This window comes from Pipistrellus hanaki, assembly GCF_964339955.1.
Source record: "Pipistrellus hanaki genome assembly, chromosome: 2".
Classification (NCBI taxonomy): domain Eukaryota; kingdom Metazoa; phylum Chordata; class Mammalia; order Chiroptera; family Vespertilionidae; genus Pipistrellus; species Pipistrellus hanaki.
In genome coordinates this window covers 50,694,641-50,714,817 of record NC_140504.1, presented here as the reverse complement: position 1 = coordinate 50,714,817, position 20,177 = coordinate 50,694,641, and the positions used below count along the sequence as shown (strand labels likewise).

Below are 20,177 nucleotides of genomic sequence, written 5' to 3'. Positions count from 1 at the left end.
AACGAATAAGAATTTCCATTATGAAATGTTAGAGCCTCCAGGGTGAAGGGAGGACCGCTCGCACTTTGAGGAGAAGAAAGAGTCACCCATCAAAAGCAGAAACCAGAACGGGGCCACGCCGCTGGGTGCCAGGGAGCGCCGAAAGGTAGAACAACAATGACTTCAGAATTCTAAGGGAACGCTATTTTCAGCCTGGACTTTCATCTCCCACGGTTCCCATGCGAAAATGGAAAAGTGACATTTTCCGTGGCAGATAGAAGAGGATGGTTGGCTTCCAGACGATCAGGACCAACAGCTGGACGCAGAGAAGGCATGTCCCCGCCCAGGAGCTGTGATCCGGGCCGGGGAGGGTCCGTCCAGGAGTATGGTGAGCAGGAGTCTCCGAGAGAAGACACAACATAGGAGCCCGGGGGGAAGTGTCTGTAAGTAGAAAGCTCAATAGAGAATTTTTTTTAAATAATGGCAAAAACCTAGAAAATAAAGCTAACAGCCCGGACAGGGTGGCTCAGTGGTTGAATGTCAACCTAATGGACCAAGAGGTCATGGTTTGATTCCTAGTCAGAGTATATGCCCAGGTTGTGGGCTTGATCCCCAGTGTGGGTTATGCAGGAGGCAGCTGATCGATGATTCTCTCTCATCATTGATGTTTCTCTCTTTCCCTCTCCCTTCTTCTCTAAAATCAATAAAAATATTTTTAAAATAATAGATTATAGACAATTATATATTGTCTATATATTTTATATATAGACAATAAAAATATAAATTAAATTATGCTAATGAATGATTTAAGAAAAACAAATTAAGAGAAAAAAATCACAATTTTTCCCATCACTTGGCAGACATGTGAAAGATTAAACATGCTCAATATTATGTAGAGATAGGAAGACGATAACTCTTATAAAAGACCGGTGGGACTTCAGAATGGAGCTGCTCCAGGGCTCTAAGGACAAGAGGATCCTGAAATTCAAGGAAGAGAGTGAGGATGCACATCCACGCCTAGAGAAAGAGAGAGGAGCTGAGCAGTGTCCTTCCAGCCACAAGAAAGGACTGAGCCCCAACTCTGTGTGTGTAATAAGCCTGTTCAGAAAGGAAAAAAAAAAAAAAATTTAAACTCAACAATAAGAAAACAGCCCAATTTAAAAATGGGCAAAAAATATGAACAGAGGCCTCACTGGAGATGACATGCAGAAGTCAAAGCAGCATATGAACAGAAGCTCAGCATCAAATGTCATCAGGGAATTGCAAATTAAAACAACGAGATACCACGACGCACCTATTAGAACGGCTGAAATAAGAATAAAACCGACAATAGCAAATGCTGAAGAAGATGTGGAGGGATAGGAATTCTCACTCGCCGCTGAAGGGAATGCAAAGTGGTGCAAAACCACTTCGGAAGATGGTTCGTTAGTTTCTTACAAAGGAAAACACAGCCTTCCCGTACGCCCCAGCAGCCATGCTACCAGGTAATTACTTAAATGGGTGAAAAGGTTATATGCCCACAAACACGAGCACCAGGGTGTTTATAGAAGCTTTATTTACAATCACCAAAAGATGGAAGCAACCAAAATGCCCTTCAGTTGGTGAACGGATTGAAAAAGAAAAAACTGTGGTGCTGCTATCTAATGGAATATTATTCAGTGATTTAAAAAAAAGAAAGAAAGAAAGAAAGAAAGAAAAGAAACAAGCTCTCAAGCCATGACAAGCCATGGAGAAACCTTGACTGCATGTTGCTTAGTGAGAGAAACCAGCTGAAAAGGCTGCCTATTATGATTCCAACGCTGACATTCGGGATAAGGCAGAACTATAGAGACAGTAAAAGGATCAGTGGTTGCCAGGAGTTCAAGGCTGGAGGTGAAGGGGTGAGTGGGTGCGGCACAGGGGGTTTTTAAGGCCTTAAAACTGTTCTGTATGATATTGTGATGCTGTCAAAACCCATAGAACTATACCGCATAAAGGGCCCATCCTACCCTGAATTATGAACCTTAGTCAATAATAATGTGTCACTGTTGGCTCATCAGTTGTAACAGATGTACCACGCCAATGCAAGGTGTTAATAACGCAGAACACGGTGGCGGGGAGTGAGGGAAGGAGGATGTGGGAACCTCAGGATTATCTGCTTAATTTTCTGTAAACCTGACACTGCCCTAAAAACTAAAAGCTATTTATTAATTTTTCTTTGGAAAAAAAAAAACTGTGGTCCAGCTGAATAATGGAATATGGCTGTGGCTTGTCTCTACAGGGTGAGGCAAGGCCAGGAGTACTAGTCAACGAAAGGAAAAGTGGAAGTAAAATAAATTAGCCACCCATAATCTCAGCAGAGAGACAATCGTTGATAACACATAGGTATGGTTCCTTCCAGTCTTCCTTCCAGTCTTTTTTCAAATGTCTATGTGTATGTCATTTTTTAAAGGAGTTGAAGACATTATGCTAAACCCATTCAGAAGTTTTATGATCTAGTTTTAGCTTGGATTCTTATCCACACAAAAAAAAGTATCCCTGTATAAAACACCGCTGATACCAAAAACAGATTACGGAGGGGCCCGTTGCTATGGGAATGATTGAAAATACATTTCATTTCACACAGCACCCTGCTAATGTACTGACCAGAAGGAAGAAGAAATATTTGGAGTTACTTAGACGAGCAGCCAAGAAAAGTTCTAATCAGGAAGAAGGAAAATACATCAGTCTAGTGAGGTTTCAAAGAGGCCAGAGCATCTCCCTGCATCTTAACCAATTACCTCCTTCCAGCAGCCATACAGATGGAGGGGGAAGCACCCAGGAATCAGATAAGATTCTCGCTCTTTCACAGACAGTTGGGTGTCCAGGAGGCAGCAGGTCTCCCTCCGGCTGTGCTTGTCTCTACGCAGGAGTGCGAGGCCAGGAAAAACAACCGCCCCTCCCCTCCGGGGGCGATGCTCCACAGGCTCAGCAAGCTGCCAGGCCCAGGCACAGGCCCCTTTGGACACTGCACTGGCCCGCAGCCTTGGCGTGGGTCTCAGGGCCCCTCTGTCCGTGCTGGGTCACGGGGCCTCTGGAGGCCCTGGGGGAGGGACCAGGATGCCCAGTAGGGGCACTCAGGGAGCTCAGGGCAGTGACTCTTTTCCGAAAGAAGAATTTTAATGTATGAAGAAGTGATACGGCCAGATCAGTGTCGCACCAACTAAATTCTGACCTTTATCCAACCAGCATTTTTACGAAAGACAAGCCTGTATAGAATACACATCAGGAGCAGCCTGCAGGGGGAAAGCAGAGCTGCTATCATAAAAAGACAGCCGGTATGAAGACAGGCTCGGGGCCCGGGATCCTACTCAGGGGACGGTTCTGTTTTGGAATCCCACAGACCTACCCAGCTCTGCCATGCATTACCATGAGTTATAATCTCTGAGCTCTGTTTCCTGTCTGCAAAATGGGTATAACTGTTCCCTCATGAGGCCGTGGGAAGAAAAACATTTGAGGTGCTAACAAAACGCCTGGCACACAACTGCTCAGTCCATTGTAGCTGCCATCACCACCACCACTGGAGGCGATTGTGCTGTGGACCAGCTGTTCTCTTTCTCTTTCTTTTCCTTTTCCTTTTTTAACACAGCTGGTGGCCTTTCTCCCTTTCCTGGTTCGGTTCCACTGCAGGTACCTGGTCACCTGGCCATATACAGACGAGCCCCCGGAATGCGAACTATCAGGCAGTTAACCCTCTTCTGCTGCGTCCTGGGAAGAGCTCTGCACTCTGGACAGAAAGACTTTTGCTGCCAAACCAACACAAATCACAACGTTACGGAGTCATGGACGGTCTAGGTCAGACCTTCTCACTCAACGCATAAGCGCTGAGGATAGAGTTGCCAACGCAGGTTAGAGCAGCGATCCCCTGATGATCAGTACCTGACATCATTGCAGAGTATTCCTGCCTGTCTATTTTCTGTCTTTAACCTTAGTTACTAGATTTGTATATTTACTTTGGAAAAAAAATTGTAATAAACAAAATTATAGGTAATCAAACCTATATCTGCCTCCATTTCCCCAAAATGACAATTAACATTTTTTATGTTTGCATCAAGTCCTTTGAAATAATTTTTTAAGGATGGTAGATAAAGTTAGTCCCATTTTCCTCCTGAAATAGTCCAGCTCTATTTCTTGCCCACTCCCCTAATCACCATTATGAATTTGATGTTTTTATACCCAGCTCAATGTTATTGTCTTACCTAAATTTTCAGGGATTTTATAACAGAAGACAGAAAGAAACATGAAACATGTGCTAAGTGAAAATGACTATGTGAGAAAAATGTCTACGTCTTTCTGTAGCCTCTGAACCTGCACCAGGACATCCCCACGCACCTGTCCGGAACCGCACACATTGGCAGGCAGCGCATGCGGGGAGTGAGCTTCAAGAAAGCAGCGCAGACGCTGTAAGGCCAGCGACCGGCCTCCCAAGCTTACCTGGGTCCAGGTGTGTGAAAGAGCCCACCACGAAGTCCAGGGTGGACACGGCCAGCAGCAGCAGCAGCAGCAGCTGCAGGCGGATGATCCATTTGACACCCGCCAGGTTGATCCCCAGCAAGGCCAGAAGCACCGCGACCGAAATGCCTCGCACGGCCCAGATGTTCCTAAGGCTCAGCAGATCGGAGATGGACTCAGCAAAGCCGGTGATGTACATGGCACCTGCAACACACTGACAGGCGGTTCGAGGTAGGAAGAGTCAATGGAGAGAAAGCATCTGGGGCCACTGGCCAGCATGGCCAGGCCCTCAGGACCCCGCTCACCCCTGTGAGCATGGGGCATGGGGACCAGCGCGGAGTTAAAGGAGCCCTCCCTCCCAGCAGCCCTGCCTCAGCCCCATTTCTTCCCACCACCTCTCCACCATCATCCAGAGGGGAGGATGAATACCCACCCCGGCCTAGAGCTCACTGATGGTCAGTGCGAACTCACAGGAACAGATCAGGGACAGGGGATGGGATTCGGGGCCGAAGAGTCTTTGGGCTTCTCTGTCTGCGTTATTCAGGAACTAATCAGAGATCAAAAACACACAGGGGCTGCCATCTCAGAGCCTGGAGGGGCACTGAAGCAAACCCTTTTTCCCCCCTCCATGTCCTTGTAGGTCACTGTTATTTTAAAAAATTATCTAAAACTTGGAAATAAGAAAAAACGTAAGCCGCACATCTTTTCAATCACATAGGACAAAGGCTACCCAAGGACTACCTCAGTGAACGTATTTAGTTCTGCTCACTGTTTTCTGATTAAATGTATTAAATGTCCCAGAACTAGTGGTTACATGTTAACATCTAGATTTTCTTCCCCCTGCAGAGATGCAAATAACTTCTGCCCAGCGGGACAAATCACCCAAAAGATTTTACATATTGCTTGTCTGCAAAGTGGGTTTAACTGTTCCCTCATGAGGCCGTGGGAAGAATAACATTTGAGGTGTTAACAAAATGCCTGGCACACAACTTGCTGTTCTATAAGACACTAATCCGTCCTGTGACTAACCCGGAAGTCTTACCCTTACATTTACTTATGAAGTTGCCTAACTGTTCATGTATGGACTTGGTCTGTGTTCACCTAGCACCCCTACCTAGCATCTCAACTGCTCGTTAACATCGTCCTGGCTCCTCCACTAACTGAGTTAGATAAAATCTTTCATGTTTATTTTCTATTTTCCTGAGAGTCACGATTTTATCTTTTAAAAAAAGACTTGAAACACGATCTTAAACAAATATTTGAAAATAACACCAGCCTCACTTTCCTAATTCCTCAGCCTCCTTTTCTCATCAGCAAACATCCCCCAGGAGGCGGGTCACTCACAGCTCTGCTCTGGCTGTTCTACTCCTGCCTCCATCGGGTTCCTCCTCTTTCATGAAGCCTTTACGTACCCCCTTTTTCTGAATAAATATGATGCTGACTGTCAGTGCCATGCAATTAATTCTCTGGCCATCTCCTGTTATTTAGTGCATATAAGTTTTTCTCCCCTCCACCACCAAGAATGCAAACATCTTAAAAAACAAATATTTTTATGCTGACTGCACCTCTTACAATCCCTGCATTTGCTAAGTATGTTGCACGCATTCAATAAACACTCTGCAATATGTTTACTTTATGAAAAGTACCCTGGGAAGCAGGAACTGGTAAGTCCCAGCCTTTTATGTAAAGGCCAGAAGGTCATATAATTTCTGCTTTTGAGGGGAGCTCAAAGGAGGCCCCACTGTTCACTGAGATTGGTTCACTAACATACCAACGGTGTCGACATCATTCCCCAAATTTGTAGTAGGCATTTCCATCTATATTTGGGTAAAGGGGGAGGGAGCCCAGTAAATGTGGGGGAAATGCAATCATCTCTGAGAGGGAGACAGATTAAATGGGATAATAGATAGATAGATAGATAGATAGATACATAGATAGATACATAGATAGATACATAGATAGATCGATCTATATTTCCTGCATTCACCTCAGAACTCAAACTTACTCTTGACTAAATACCAAGAGTGTGATGGGGATAATGGCGCTAATTCATCAGTATGCAAGCAGGTCAACAGGATTCTTCATGGTTAATTGTGTCAGAGATTAAAAAAACAATTGATAAAAACGTGGCCATGATGATCATCTGCGTGGCATCTCCTTCCGGGCATCCAATGGCTCTGACATGCAGAGGAGGACAGCCCAACTTGAACGTGACCATTTGCAACTGGAGCCTCCAAACCAATTGCTTCTTTTTCCAGCTAAAGGACAAAATTTGCTCACATGAAGTAGGCCAAGCAGTAAACACTGCCCTCTCTCAGGTTCACGCCTGAAATCACTGTTTTGCCCAAAGAGGCCAGTAACAGAAAAAGGAAAGGCTCATGAGGATGCGTGAGAGAGCATAGGGGTGAGGAGCACAGACCATGGGATGAGACTATCTAAGGCCAAATCCTGGGACTTAATAAAAGGAAAATAGGAAATTAATTAAACAGAAGGGAAAATAACAAAAGAGAGGACACAGTGAACAAAAGCTGATCTTTTCAAAGATCAATAAAATACAAGAATGAGAAAAGGAAGAAACCTACTCTTACAGAAGAGAGTAAAAAAATGAAGACAAGATGCCCTGGCCAGTGTGGCTCAGTTGGTTGGAGCATCATTCCCACGCACGGATAGGTTGCAGGTTCAATTCCCAGTCAGAGCACATACCCAGGTGTGGGTTGGGTCCCCAATTCATACAGGAGGCAACCAATCAGTGTTTCTCTTTCTCTTTCCTTCTCCTTTTCTCTTCCTCTAAAATCAATTTAAAATGTCTTTTAAAAAGAATGAAGACAATATGAACATGCCCGACACGATGGTACATTCACATTACACAGTACTAAGTCACTAGTTTAAAAGCATGGGCTCATATTGGCCTGGTGGGATGTCTGTGGCTTATTATGTAAGGAATACAGCCAGGGAACAGAGCGTGAAATCTGTCCCCATTTCCATAAAAGCAAGCAGCACTTCAAAAGCGCATACACGTGTGTCGAGGAGCATGGGGGAAGGTGCCCTGCCAGGACACGAGGCGGTCACATGGCGACCTCGGGAGTGTGAGGGAAGCTCACGTGTTCTTTACTTTATCTCCGCCGTGTTAACTGGTTACAAGGAATATAATTCCGTAATTTTTAAAATACTTTTACGAAGGAAAAATAAAAGCAAACATATTAAGAGCACTGTTCTGTTTATGCAACAACTACATCTGGGTACATACAACACATCCACGTGGAGAAAAGCAGCCCAGCACCCGGGGTCCCTGCACCCGGCTCCCGGCCAGCGAACCCAGACTGGCCTGAGCGCTGCCTCCCCCGGGAGGGGGTGGACAGCGACCACCAGCCCGTCCCCAGACCAATCCAGCCACCCCGAGGTAGTGCACCTTCCAACCGTGACCCTACTGTTGGTTTGTTTGATGGATAAACATCCCCCGAGTTTATCATATTTTTAAAGTATTTTTATCTCCTCTTAAAGTTTATCATCAAGGCATTCCTTTTCCCCACTCATGCTCCACCGAGAAGCTTCTCGCCCTCTGGCACAGGAATCGGGGGTGCCCCCTCCCACTTTAAAGAGAGAGGGTGACCTGTTTTCAGGGTGTAAAATAAGGTGACCAGATTGTCCCGCTTTGGATGGGACAGTCCCAATTTCTAACAATTTTTCCCGAGTCCTGCAGCATTTAAAAAAAGTCCTGATTTTTTGAAAGAATCTTTCCAATCTTTCAAAAAATCGGGACTTTTTTTTTTTTTTTAATATATTTTAGTGATTTTTTTACAGAGAGGAAGGGAGAGAGATAGAGAGCTAGAAACATCGATGAGAGAGAAACATCGACCAGCTGCCTCTTGCACACCCCTTACCGGGGATGTGCCCGCAGCCAATGTACATGCCCTTGACCGGAATCGAACCTGGGACCTTTCAGTCCCCAGACCAACGCTCTACCACTGAGCCAAACCAGTTTCGGCCAAAAATCGGGACTTTTTAAAAACACCGCGGGACACTGGAAAAATTGTTAGAAATCAGGACTGTCCCGCCAAAACCTCCTTCCAATGAATTTTGTTTAGGAAAACTGAACCTCCACACTCATAGACACAGGCCTCCCCGTCTGACACAAAGTCCCTGGTTCAAGGTTCGAGCTGGTTGGCCCTATGTCCCCACAGTGCAAACATCAGGCTTCTGTCAGGTCTTCTCTGGTATGCCACTGCTTTCCCACGGGGTCCAGCACAGGGCAGGGAGGCACTAACAAAGCTTTTAGACATCACGGTCCAGGCTGACGCTGGGTATTTGGTGTGGGGGGTAAGCAGCCCCAATGAAGCCCCCAGGTCCGCAAAGGTGAGGGGGCAGGGAGTGAGCAGGGGCTTCCGTTCACCGTCTCTCCCACGGCCAAGGGGTCGGGTCCACACAGCAGGCCTGCCATCGACCTCTCAGAGGGACGAGGGGGAAGGGTTTGGGAGGTGCAGGGCAATGGAAAATGTTTGCAAGTTTTAAAAATAATTATCTGAAGTGTTTATATCTTCTACAATACATTTTAATGTTCTAGGGCAGTGGTCGGCAAACTCATTAGTCAACTGAGCCAACTATCAACAGTACAGAGGTTGAAATTTCTTTTGAGAGCCACATTTTTTAAACTTAAACTATATAGGTAGGCACATTGTTATTCACTTATTATAATTAGGGTCCTCCTAAGCTGGCCTTTGCTAAAAACTCAAGGGGCCAAAGAGCCGCATGTGGCTCGAGAGCCGCAGTTTGCTGACCACTGTTCTAGGGCAAGCAAGTCAAACTCGCAGCCTGCGGGCTGCATGCCCACAACGAATATTTTTTCGGCCCAGCCAATATAAGGTATGTAAGAAACATTTTAATAAAAAATTTGTAAATTAATTTTTACAATACCCTGTTATACATAACTAGAGGCCCAATGCATGAAATTCATGCAAGGGGCTTGGCCCCCACCGCCACAGTGTCTGCCTCTGCCCCAGTCCCTGCCCCGCCAGGACAGCTGCCTCCTCTGCCTGCCCCCCACCTCCTGCCCGCCCTCCCGCCCTCCCGCCCCTGTTTCCACAGCTGCCTCAGCCCTAGCAGCCTTGGCTTTATCTGGAGGGTTGTTCAGAAGAATGTCTGGAAGGACATCGGTCTAATTAGCATATCATGCTTTTATTATTATAGATTATTAATAACAAACAATAACGTTTGCCAATGACTGATTACTATAATTGTGTTGCATTCATTTCTCTTATGCGCCTTACGCACAGGCACACCATTTCTCTCCGCTAATACTAGCAGCGAATATTTTAGCAGCCCATTGCCATGTCATTAGTCTTGTACTGACTTGTTTGGTGTGCACAACAGGAAATATTTTGCTTTTGGAGAATAAAAAAATAAGTCTATTTGTGTTATGCTTATTAATTTGTGCAGTTATTCAGTGTCTGGTAAGTTAATGTCCAAGAAAAAATATTTATTTTTATTAAAAATAAATGTTCTTATTATTTTATGCTAATGATTACTTATTTATTTCAGCCCTTTGTATGCAGCCTGTCTCTATTGAAATAAACCCACGTTTCTATGAAAATTGAAGCTTTTGTTTTTTTGTGGCCCACATAAGCCTTAAACCTTGTTTATTTGGCCTGTGTTAGCCTTTGAGTCTGACATGCTTGCTCTAGGGCAAAGGTTTGCAAACTTCACCCCATTGGCCAAACCCTGCTCTGCCTGCTTTAGGAATAAAGTTTTATTGGAACGGAGCTGTGCCCATTTCTTCAGATTGTCTGTGGCTGCGTTTGCACTACCACAGCAGTAGTGTGACAGAGACATATGAGTTACAAACACTAAGATTTGCACTGGCCAGCCCTTTACAGAAGAAGCTCACTGACCCCTGTTCGCAGGCAAACAGGCCATCTGCTCCGGTGATCATTAAAAAGCAATGATTCTCTGAGCAAGCATGCCCCAAATGAGGGCATGAGGGGTTCACAAGAATTATTACTACTTCTTCTTTCAAACTCTGGAAGAAGAAAGATCTCAAATCAATGACCTAGTTGTCCATCTCAAGGAACTAGAAAAGAAGAGCAAACCAAACTCAAAGCAAATAGAAGAAAACAATAAGGATTGAAGCAGAAATAAATGAAGTAGAGGCGAGAAAACCAACAGAGAAAATCATCAAAATCCAATCTTGCTTCTTTGCAGACAAACCTTTGATGGACTGACCAAGCAAAACAGAGAGAAGACTCAGATTGTTAAAATCGAGCATGAAAGGGAAAACATCACTACCCATCTTACAAAAACAAAAGGATTATAAGGGAATCTGTGACATGCATGCCAATAAATAAAATAAACTAGATTAAACTGCTCAACTCCTAGAAAGACACAGACTACTAAAACTGACTCAGGAAGAAAAAGGAAATCGGAATATGCCTATAAAAGTAAAGAGAAAGAACTTGTAATCAAAAACTTCCTGCAAAGAAAAGCCCCAGACCAGACAGTCTTATTGCTAAATTGTCCTAAACATCTAAAGGATTAATACCAATCCTTCACAAACACCTCCCAGTTTCATTCCATGAGGATAGTATTGTCCTGATACCAAAACTAAACAGAGATACCACGAGAAAAATGCGGACCAATATCCTTCATGAACGTATTTGCAAAAATCCTCAACAAAATACTGGCAAATGGACCCCAGCAGCACAGAAACAGGATTATGCAGCAGCCATGCCCTGCTCCAGAGCCCTGGCCCAGAGCAGCAGCTGAGGAAGCAGAGGCACAGGAGGCACCAACCCGGGGGCAAAGGAGTTTTTGACCGAGGCCCGAACGAAAAGCAAGCAAAGCAAGCAGGGAATCGGATGTGATCGCCACTCGCAGCAGCTGCCAGTGATCAGAAAACATCCTGTGAACATCCTTCCCTCCAATCAGCCATGTACAGGAGAATCGGCGTCCTACTGCTCTCCCTCTGTGATGGGTCCTTCCCACCCATTTGGCACTGGTCCCTCCTCTGTGGTATCTGCTTCAAGAAGCAAAGCTGCTGTCTACTCAGGGAGCGAGAAAAGTGTCCGTCTTGCAGCCTGCTCGGCTTTAAATAGCAGAAAAGTTAAAAAAATAAAAAAAAAATCAATGTGCAAATCCCCAGGGCAGGAAAACAAACTGGCTGGTTATCACTCACCTTCCAAGCCACTATGCTGAAAGAGCTCTCTCACACTCTGGTCAAGACGGCAGCGTAGGTAAATACCCTGCTGGCCTTCTCCCACGACCACATCACATTTCCCACTAACCTACAGAAGAACCATCACTGAGAACTGCCTGAAGTCTAGGCGAACGTAGCCCTCTAACTAAGGACACGGAGAAGCCACATAAAGACTGGTAAGAGGAGCAGAGGCATGGGACAGGCTAGTCCCACACCCAGGTGTGACGGATAAAAATCAGGATTTCTCCGCTGGCAAGGTCCTTCCTGAGGAGCCAGAGGTCCCAGCCCCAGACCAGGCTCCTCAGCCCGGGGTTCCAGGGCCAGGAAAAGAAGTCCCCATAACTTCTGGCTGTGAAAGCCAGCAGGGATTGTGGCTGAGACAGAGGCTGCTGGAGTCCCAGGTGTTCCTCTTAAAGGGCCTGGTCTGGACTGACTCACCCACGCTGAGCCCCAGCTCTAGGGCAGCAGCTCAAAACGTGCCAGGAACATACAGGGAAGAACTGAATTACCTGGCATTAGGTGAGGGCTGGAGGGGCAGCTTTGTCCCGGACAGAAGTGCTGGCAGAGGCCATTGTTTCCTAATGAGCCCTCTGCCTGCAAGCACAGGTGGGCCTCCTATCTGAGTCTCCACAGCCCTAGTGTTTCCCTGAGACCCCGCCCACCCAAGAGTTTATAGTGGCTTTTCCATGCAAATGCCCTGTCTTAGTTCAAACTGTCAACTTTTCTAAAATCTCTCAACGGCTCACAAACCACAAAGAAGCAGCATTGGCCTGAGCATGCCCCACATCTCTTGCTAAGTAACCCCAGACCCGGCACTAGTGGCAGCCAGCCTGGGTTTGTAGCTTAGCCTCTCTTAACCTCTAAGCCCAGCACAAGTGGTACCATCTGCGGATCACTTTGTAGCTCATACCAGGTGGCCCCAGTCAGAGCAAAGGCAGCAGCTGACCTTGGCCCGCACCAGATTCCCTCCCAAAAAGCCCTGAACCAACACACCCCACGGCCAGCTTCAGATCATAACAGAGCATCACTTAACGACCTCCACAAATGACACACCCACAGGGCGGAATTGGCAGGCACCAGAGCTCCGCTAAAGTGAGTCAGCCTGCTCCCTGGGTCAGCCCCTGCAGAAGGCTACTTTGTTATAGTCACACCCAGTTCTCACGGCCAATCAGCTTAAGGGTCAGTCCCCCCCATTGGCATGCCAACAACAACCAAGACTCAACTACAACAGGAAGAAACATACAACCCACACAAGGGACTCACCTGGAGCACCCGGCTTGAGTGGCTAGGGACTGCACCAATGGACCCCACAGGACACCTCCTACATAAGGCCTCTCTACCAAGACTGGGAGATGAAGAGGCTCTACTTAATACAAAAAAAAACAAACACAGGGAGGCAGCCAAAATGAGGAGACATGTCCCAAATGAAAGAATAGAACAACACTTCAGAGAAAGAATTAAACAAAATGGAGACAAGCAATCTACCAGACACAGAGTTCAAAACATTGCTTATAAAGAAAAACAAAATAAACAATACACACATTAATTATAAGGCTGCTCAATGAACTCAGTGAGAACCTTAGCAAAGAGATAAAAAACAAAAAAATGAGATAGAAAATGTAAAAAAGAATCAGTCAGAAATTAAGACTACAATAACTGAAACGAAGAATACATTAGAGGGAATCGACAGTAGATTAGATGAAGCAGAGGATCAAATCAGTTATTTGGAAAAGAAGGTAGCAGAAAACACCCAATCAAAACAGGAAAAAGAAAGAGGAATAAAAAAATGTGAGGATAGTTTAAGGAGCCTCTGGGATAACATCAAACATACCAACCATGGGGATACCAGAAGGCAGTGAGAGAGAGCGAGCAAGGAATTAAAAACCTATTTGAAGAAATAATGGCAGCCAATCAATGTTTCTTTCCTAATCTGCTGTAGAAAATAGACATACAAGTCTGGGAATAGCAGAATCCCCAAAAAGATAATTAAAATGGCAAAGGTTAAAGACAACAAGATAATCTTAAGCAGCAAGAAAAAAGCGGTTAGTTACCCACAGAGAAGTTCCCATAAAATTGTCAGCTGATTTTTCAACAGAAATTTTGTAGGCCAGAAGGGAGAAGCATGGAATATTGAAAGTGTTGGAAACAAGGACCTACAGCTAAGCTTACACTATCCAGCAAGGCTATCACTCAGAATCAAATAACAGATAAGAGTTTTCCAGGCAAGAGAAAGAAAAAGCTTAGGGAGTTCATCACCATCAAACCTGTATTATAAAAATTGTTAAAGGCACTTCTCTAAGAAGACCCCCCAAAAAAATAAATAAATAAATAAAAGCTCTAGCTGGTTTGGCTCAGTGGATAGAGCATCAGCCTGCAGACTGAAGCATCCCAAGTTCAATTTCAGTCAAGGGCACATGCCAGGGAAGTGGGCTCAAACCCCAGTAGGAGGTGTGCAGGAGGCAGCTGGTCAATGATTCTCTCTCCTCTGATGGTTTTATCTCTCTTTTCCTCTCCCTTCCACTCTAAAATTAATAAAAATATTTTTTTTAAGAAAAGATAAATCAAAAGACATACGGCAGCTGAATGGATAAGAAAACAAGACACATACATGTGCTGCCTACGAATGACTCACTTCAGATCCAAATATACAGAGACTGGAAGTAAAAGGATGGAAAAAGATATCTCATGCACATGGAAACTCAAGGAAAGCTGAAGTAGCAATAACTACATCACACGAAATGAACTTTAAAACAAAGGTACAACAAGAGAGAAAAAAAGAACCCAGCAATTCCACTTCTGAAGAAACCCAAACACTAATTAAAAAAGACATACGCACCCTGGCCAGTGTGGCTCAGTTGGTTGGAGTGTCGACCCGAACACAAAAGGTAGTGAGTTTGTTTCCTGATCAGGGCACATACCCAGGTTAGGGTTCAATCGTGTGAGGGAAGTAGCCAATCAATGTTTTTTCTCTCTCTTTCCCTCCCTCTCTTTAAGATCAATTTTTAAAGAAAGACATATGCATCCCTATGTTCATTGCAGCATTGTTTACAATAGCTAAGATATGAAAGTAATCTAAATGTCCATCATAGACTAATGGATAAAGAAGTGGTACATATGTACAATGGAATGTTACTCAGCCATAAAAAGAAGAGTAAAATTTTGGCCGAAACCGGTTTGGCTCAGTGGTAGAGCGTTGGTCTGCGGACTGAGAGGTCCCGGGTTCGATTTCGGTCAAGGGCATGTACCTTGGTTGCGGGCACATCCCCAGTAGGGGGTGTGCAAGAGGCGGCTGATCGATGATTCTCTCTCATTGATGTTTCCAACTCTCTATTCCTCTCTCTTCCTCTCTGTAAAAAATCAATAAAATATATTTAAAAAAAAAAAAAAGAAGAAGAAGAAGAGTAAAATTTTGGCATCTGCAACAACATGGATGGACCTAGACTGATTATGCTAAGGGAAATAAATCATATAGAGAAAGACTAATACCATATGATTGCACTTATATGTGAAATCTAAAAAACAAAATAAACAGAACAGAAACAAACTCATACATACAGAGAACATTTTGATGGTTGCCAGATGGGAGGTGGGTATAAAAGGGAAAGGGATTAAGATGTGCAAATTGCCAATTGTTAAAAACAGCCACAGGGATATAAAGTACAGCATAGGGAATCTATAGATATAAAAGGCTATTATGCAAAGTGTCTCTGTGGGAGTTCGACCAAGAGACTAGGAGTTCTATCGCTCACTATGACATCTACTGACCACCAGGGGGTGGCGAGGAATGAAGGAAGGCCCCAGCCGGCAGCTGGAAGACCCTGATTGGCCCTGATTGCCAGCCAGACCTAGTTACCCTACCTGTGCATGAATTTCATGCACCAAGCCTCTAGTATAGTCAATAATCTATAATAATAAAAGTATAATATGCAAATCAACCGAACACTCGAAGAGCAGAACGACCATCTGGACAACCACGCTATGACACACATGGCGCCAGGCCAGCCAAGGCGGGTGTGATGTGACTGGTCGGGAAGCCTCACCATTGCCCCACGATTACCCCACAGAGGGAGGCCCAGGCCACCAACCAGTGAGCTGTGGCAGATGGGCAGGGCCTCCCTCGGCGGGGCAATGGATCATGTGGCTCCTGGACTTCGAGAGGGTGCAGGCCGGGCTGAGGGACCCCACGCCTGGTGCATGATGTATGGTGTCAGATGGGTCCTAGACTTATCCAGGTGATCACTTGGTAAGTTTTATAAATGTCTACTCACTATGTGGTACACCTGAAACTAATATAATGTTGTATGAAAACTGTAATTAAAAAGTATAAAATTATTTAAAAATAAGTAAAAATGACAATGGCAACAACAAAAAAAGATCTTTCTCTAGTAAAGGCCATTTTTTTTAAGAGTTCAGTGACATTCTGTGTGCCTTCCATGCATTGGTCTCTCTCTCTCTCACACACACACACACACATACACACACACACACACACACACACACACACACACACACACACACAGCTTTGTGCAGTTGGAGAATCAGATATATTTATGCTAAAACACCCTGCCCCTGCTGCTTAAAAATAAAAGAAACAAAACCAATGCTTTCTTTGAAGAGACTTATGTAGTCTTCCTTGGACAAATTCTTTCCATTAAGCTGTTTTTTCAACCACCCACCACCCCTTGCACAATCATAAAAGCCTTTTCCACGCTAAGAAGCGCCGACAAAGAGCTGCTGCTTAATGTCTGCACTTGCTTCCTCCGCCATCCCGGTGTTCCAGCTGACGAAGCCTCGTATTTCTCCCTGCTCGCCGGTTTTCTGACAGCCCCTGGCCTCCCAGGCAATGTGGCCTCCTCATTAGTATTCTCCTGCTCAGACAGGCGTCCACACAGGGGGCTCCCAGCCTCTCCGGAAGGCCTCAGGCTATCAATGCACGAGAGCTACGGCTCACTGGAGAAGTGCCTGCTGCGAGGGAAGTCCTCTGGCACAGGCAAGGTCTCCCCTCCTCAGAACAAAGTGCCCCAGGAGCCAGGCCATTCAGCTGCCCCCTGGGCTCCGCCCACTGCCGTGCACTCACCTCCCTAGAATGGGCAGCAGCGAAGGTTCCAGCCTAGCCCCTGCCTCCCTGTTCAAATCAGGACTCCATGAGGCAGCCCTGGTGGAGAGCAAGGACCCTTGACTGAGGGTCAAGGTCTGGATGGTGGGCTGGGCTCTGCTGCTGAGTTCCCTTTCAGAGTTCCTGTCTTACCATCTATTAAATGGGGGCAATTGTCCCACCCTCATCTCTCCCCAGGTCAAAGTGAGGATGTGGATGAGAGATGGTGGCAAACGGTAGGCGAGGGAAGAGATGCCACACATGCTGGAGGCCTCGGGACACAGTTCCCCTGCCCCAGCAGCCCGGGCTCACCTGTCCAAACACGTAGAGTAGCCCGATGGTGCCTCCGGTCTGCCCGCCCAGGACCGAGGAGATCATGGAGTAGACGCCACCGCTGCCAACGCCACAGTGCATGCCAACTCCGATGCCAGACAGCACGGTGACGAGGGCCACCAGGATGACGAAGGACACCAGGAACATGCCCAGGAGCACTCCCGTGTTTCCCTGCAGAACAACAGGAGCAAGGTCAGGGGTTAGGATAAAGAGGCCCCGCCAGATGCAGCCCCTCGAAGGAGCATTGACCACCTCTTCCCCCACCCCCAGAGGTGGGGCAAGTGCCGTCCCACCAGGAGTGAGGCCAGATGAAGGGAAATGTCCCTGCTTCAAATTCTTCAGTGACTTCCCGCCATCCCCCATGAAGTCAAAGCTGGTGAGGCCCCTCCCATTCTGTCCTCTCTCCCCCTCCCCAGTCCCTCTCATCCCTTTGCCCCCCCCCCTTCACTCTGTGCCCCAGCCTAGAGTCACGTGCTCTCTCCCCAGCACCCCTCACCATGCTGATCCCCTGCCCCGAATGCCTTTCCTGCTCAATCCCTCGCCAGGTTCCCTCCAGCACATCCTTTCAGACTCAGTGCGGAGGGGTTCCTCCTTCGGGAAGCTGTCCTGTCCCCCTGCTCTGGGCTCCCACAGCACCACGACTTCGTGCTCATCACAGAGCTCATCGCACCGAGCCTGTCTCCACGCCGGTCTTTCCCTCGGGGCTGTGAGCTCTGAGGGGGCAGGATTATGTTTTGTGCAGAGTTTCTCATTTTGCTGATTTTATATTTTTAATGAAATTATATGATTACGTTTTCCTGTGTGTGTGCTTTTACATTGTCTTCACGTGATAATAAAATACCCTGCACCAATCTATAAGTTTCCGTGACAAAACTACCATGTTAACATTTTCCAAATTATAAATATGCTGCCATATTATTCTTTAGTTACTATTGTCTATTTAAAACATCAGTTGGGCATGACCTCTACCTGCTTTAATTGTATGCCATCTCCTAGAAGCTCTCCCTGATTTTTGGCATCTCACATTTGCCTTTTCTTCCAGGATCAAACATAATTTTTCAGGTAAAACTGATGTCAGTACTGAAACATAGGTCACTTTAGGGCAAAAGGATGTATTTGTGTGGTAGACGCCTCAAAGACGGCCCCAGTGATCCCCAACTACTGGCACTCCAGTCCCTGTGTAATCGCCTCATTTTGGGGCTAGACCTGGTGACTCACTTTTAATGAACAGAATATTTCAGAAGTAATGGGATGTCACTTCTGAGATGAGGATATAAAAAGACTGTGGCTTTGCCATGGCCAGTGTTGCTCAGTGATTAGAACATTGGCCCTCACACTAAAGGGTGGAAGGTTTGATTCCTGGTCAAGGGCAAGTCCCTGGGTTACAGGTTCAATCCCCCACCAGTCAGGGTGTGTGCAGGAAGCATCAATTGATGTGTCTCTCTCACACTCTCTCTTAGATTTCGGCCCTGGGGGAAGCAGGCTGCATGGAATGAGACAACTTTGTGAAGACGCCCTCAGGACAAGGCCTGTCAACAACTACACAAGTGATCTTGAAAATGGTCCTGCCCCAGGAACGCCTTCAGATGAGACTGCAACCCTGACTGACAGCTCAACTATGACTCCATGACAGACTGAGCAGAAGGCACCAGCTCCTGAACACAGAAGCTACAACATAACATAAATGACAGGATGACATATTCATTGTTCTAAGCTGCTAAGTGTTGGGGTAGTTAGTTATGCATCAATAGATGGTTAATACAACTTGTACTTTCACTTTGGGGATAGAACTGACACCTCTTGATAGCCAGTTCTCAAAAAAAATAAACTCCTGAGAGGGTTCAGGGGAGGCCCTTGGACATCAGAACAGAAAGAGGCTACCCTTCTCTCCTCTCACCATTCCAGAACCATCCCCTGCAGGAAGCAGAGCTCTGTAGCTCTGGCTGTCACTGGCCAGGCCTTGCTCAGCCACAGTGGTCAGCTGATGGGCCTCCCTTGGACACAGGCTGGAGAGGTCAACTCCTGAGACTGCCGCCAGGATGACAAGCTGACCTGGAGACTGTTTTGTAAGTGGGAGCCTCTGTAAATTTGGGTCAGGGGTGAAGGGCATGAATTCTTAGCATCCACACCAGGGAGGCTGCTGACTCAGCCCTGAGCTTTCCACCCATTAATAAAGAAAAAATCCGACCCACACCGGATATGGTTAAGGTTGAACCCTGGGCCAAGGACTTTTGAAAAGGGTGCTTCTATTTTATTTTTAATTCTCACCATTACAAATATTGGATTCTACAAGTCCATAGTTAAAACTCTTTAGTGTGGCCTATCAATTTAAATACACATAAGGGCTAGGTCAAAAAAAATCAATTTTGGGCTCTCTGATATTAAATTAAAATTTATCTGAACATATGAAGGATGAAACTTAAAAAACCTAAATGATAAAAAGTTCACAGTTAAATATTCATTGATATGTCTGTTGCCTTTATCACAAGCAATAAATATATCATTAAGAATGCAACTATTTTTGAATCTGCAAGTCAGATGTTATCAAGCAAACTGCAATATATGATCCTCAATCCTTTTAAATATTTAACTCAAAGACCAGTTGGAAAATTCAATAAACTTTAATTTTCCAAATGTTCTCAGAAAGAATTATCAGAGGCATCCTCCTGTTACAAAGCACAGTTGGATAATCCATTTACCTCAAATGAACCTCGTGTGTGCTGTGAGCTGGCAATGAAAGACTCTGATCTCTTATGGACTTGAAGCTCAGGGAGTCGGACAAGGGCTGAGGACTGTCTGGCCTAACCCAGGCCTCCTGAGGGGGCTAAGAACTCCCCTCCCCTCCCCAGAATCTGTCTGTGGTGGCTGGTTGGTCACGTGCTAGTCTAGAAGTTACTATAAAGTATTCTCAAGATGAAATTAGCATTTGTAATCAGTTGACTTTCAGGAGATTTCCCTTCCATAATATGGGTGGCCTCATGCAATCAGCCAAAGGCCATAAGTGCAAAGACTAGGGTTTCCCAAAGAAGGAATTCTGTCTCCAAACAGCAGCATAGAAATTCTGCCTGAGTTTCCAGCCTTTGCACTCAAGCCTGCAACATCAGTTCTCACTTA

At 45.7% G+C, this 20,177-nt stretch overlaps 1 protein-coding gene across 1 annotated transcript in view; it reads right to left on the bottom strand.

Annotated features, from left to right (window-relative positions):
* The window catches only part of SLC12A8 (solute carrier family 12 member 8), a 146,649-nt gene that overhangs the window by 101,753 nt on the left and 24,719 nt on the right, over positions 1 to 20,177 (bottom strand). Inside the window, exons 3-4 of the mRNA XM_084871629.1 lie at positions 17,043 to 17,234; positions 4,432 to 4,663 (exon numbers count right to left, since the gene is read on the bottom strand). Coding sequence (XP_084727755.1) covers positions 4,432 to 4,663; positions 17,043 to 17,234 — 424 coding nt within the window. The remainder of the gene's footprint in view (positions 1 to 4,431; positions 4,664 to 17,042; positions 17,235 to 20,177) is intronic.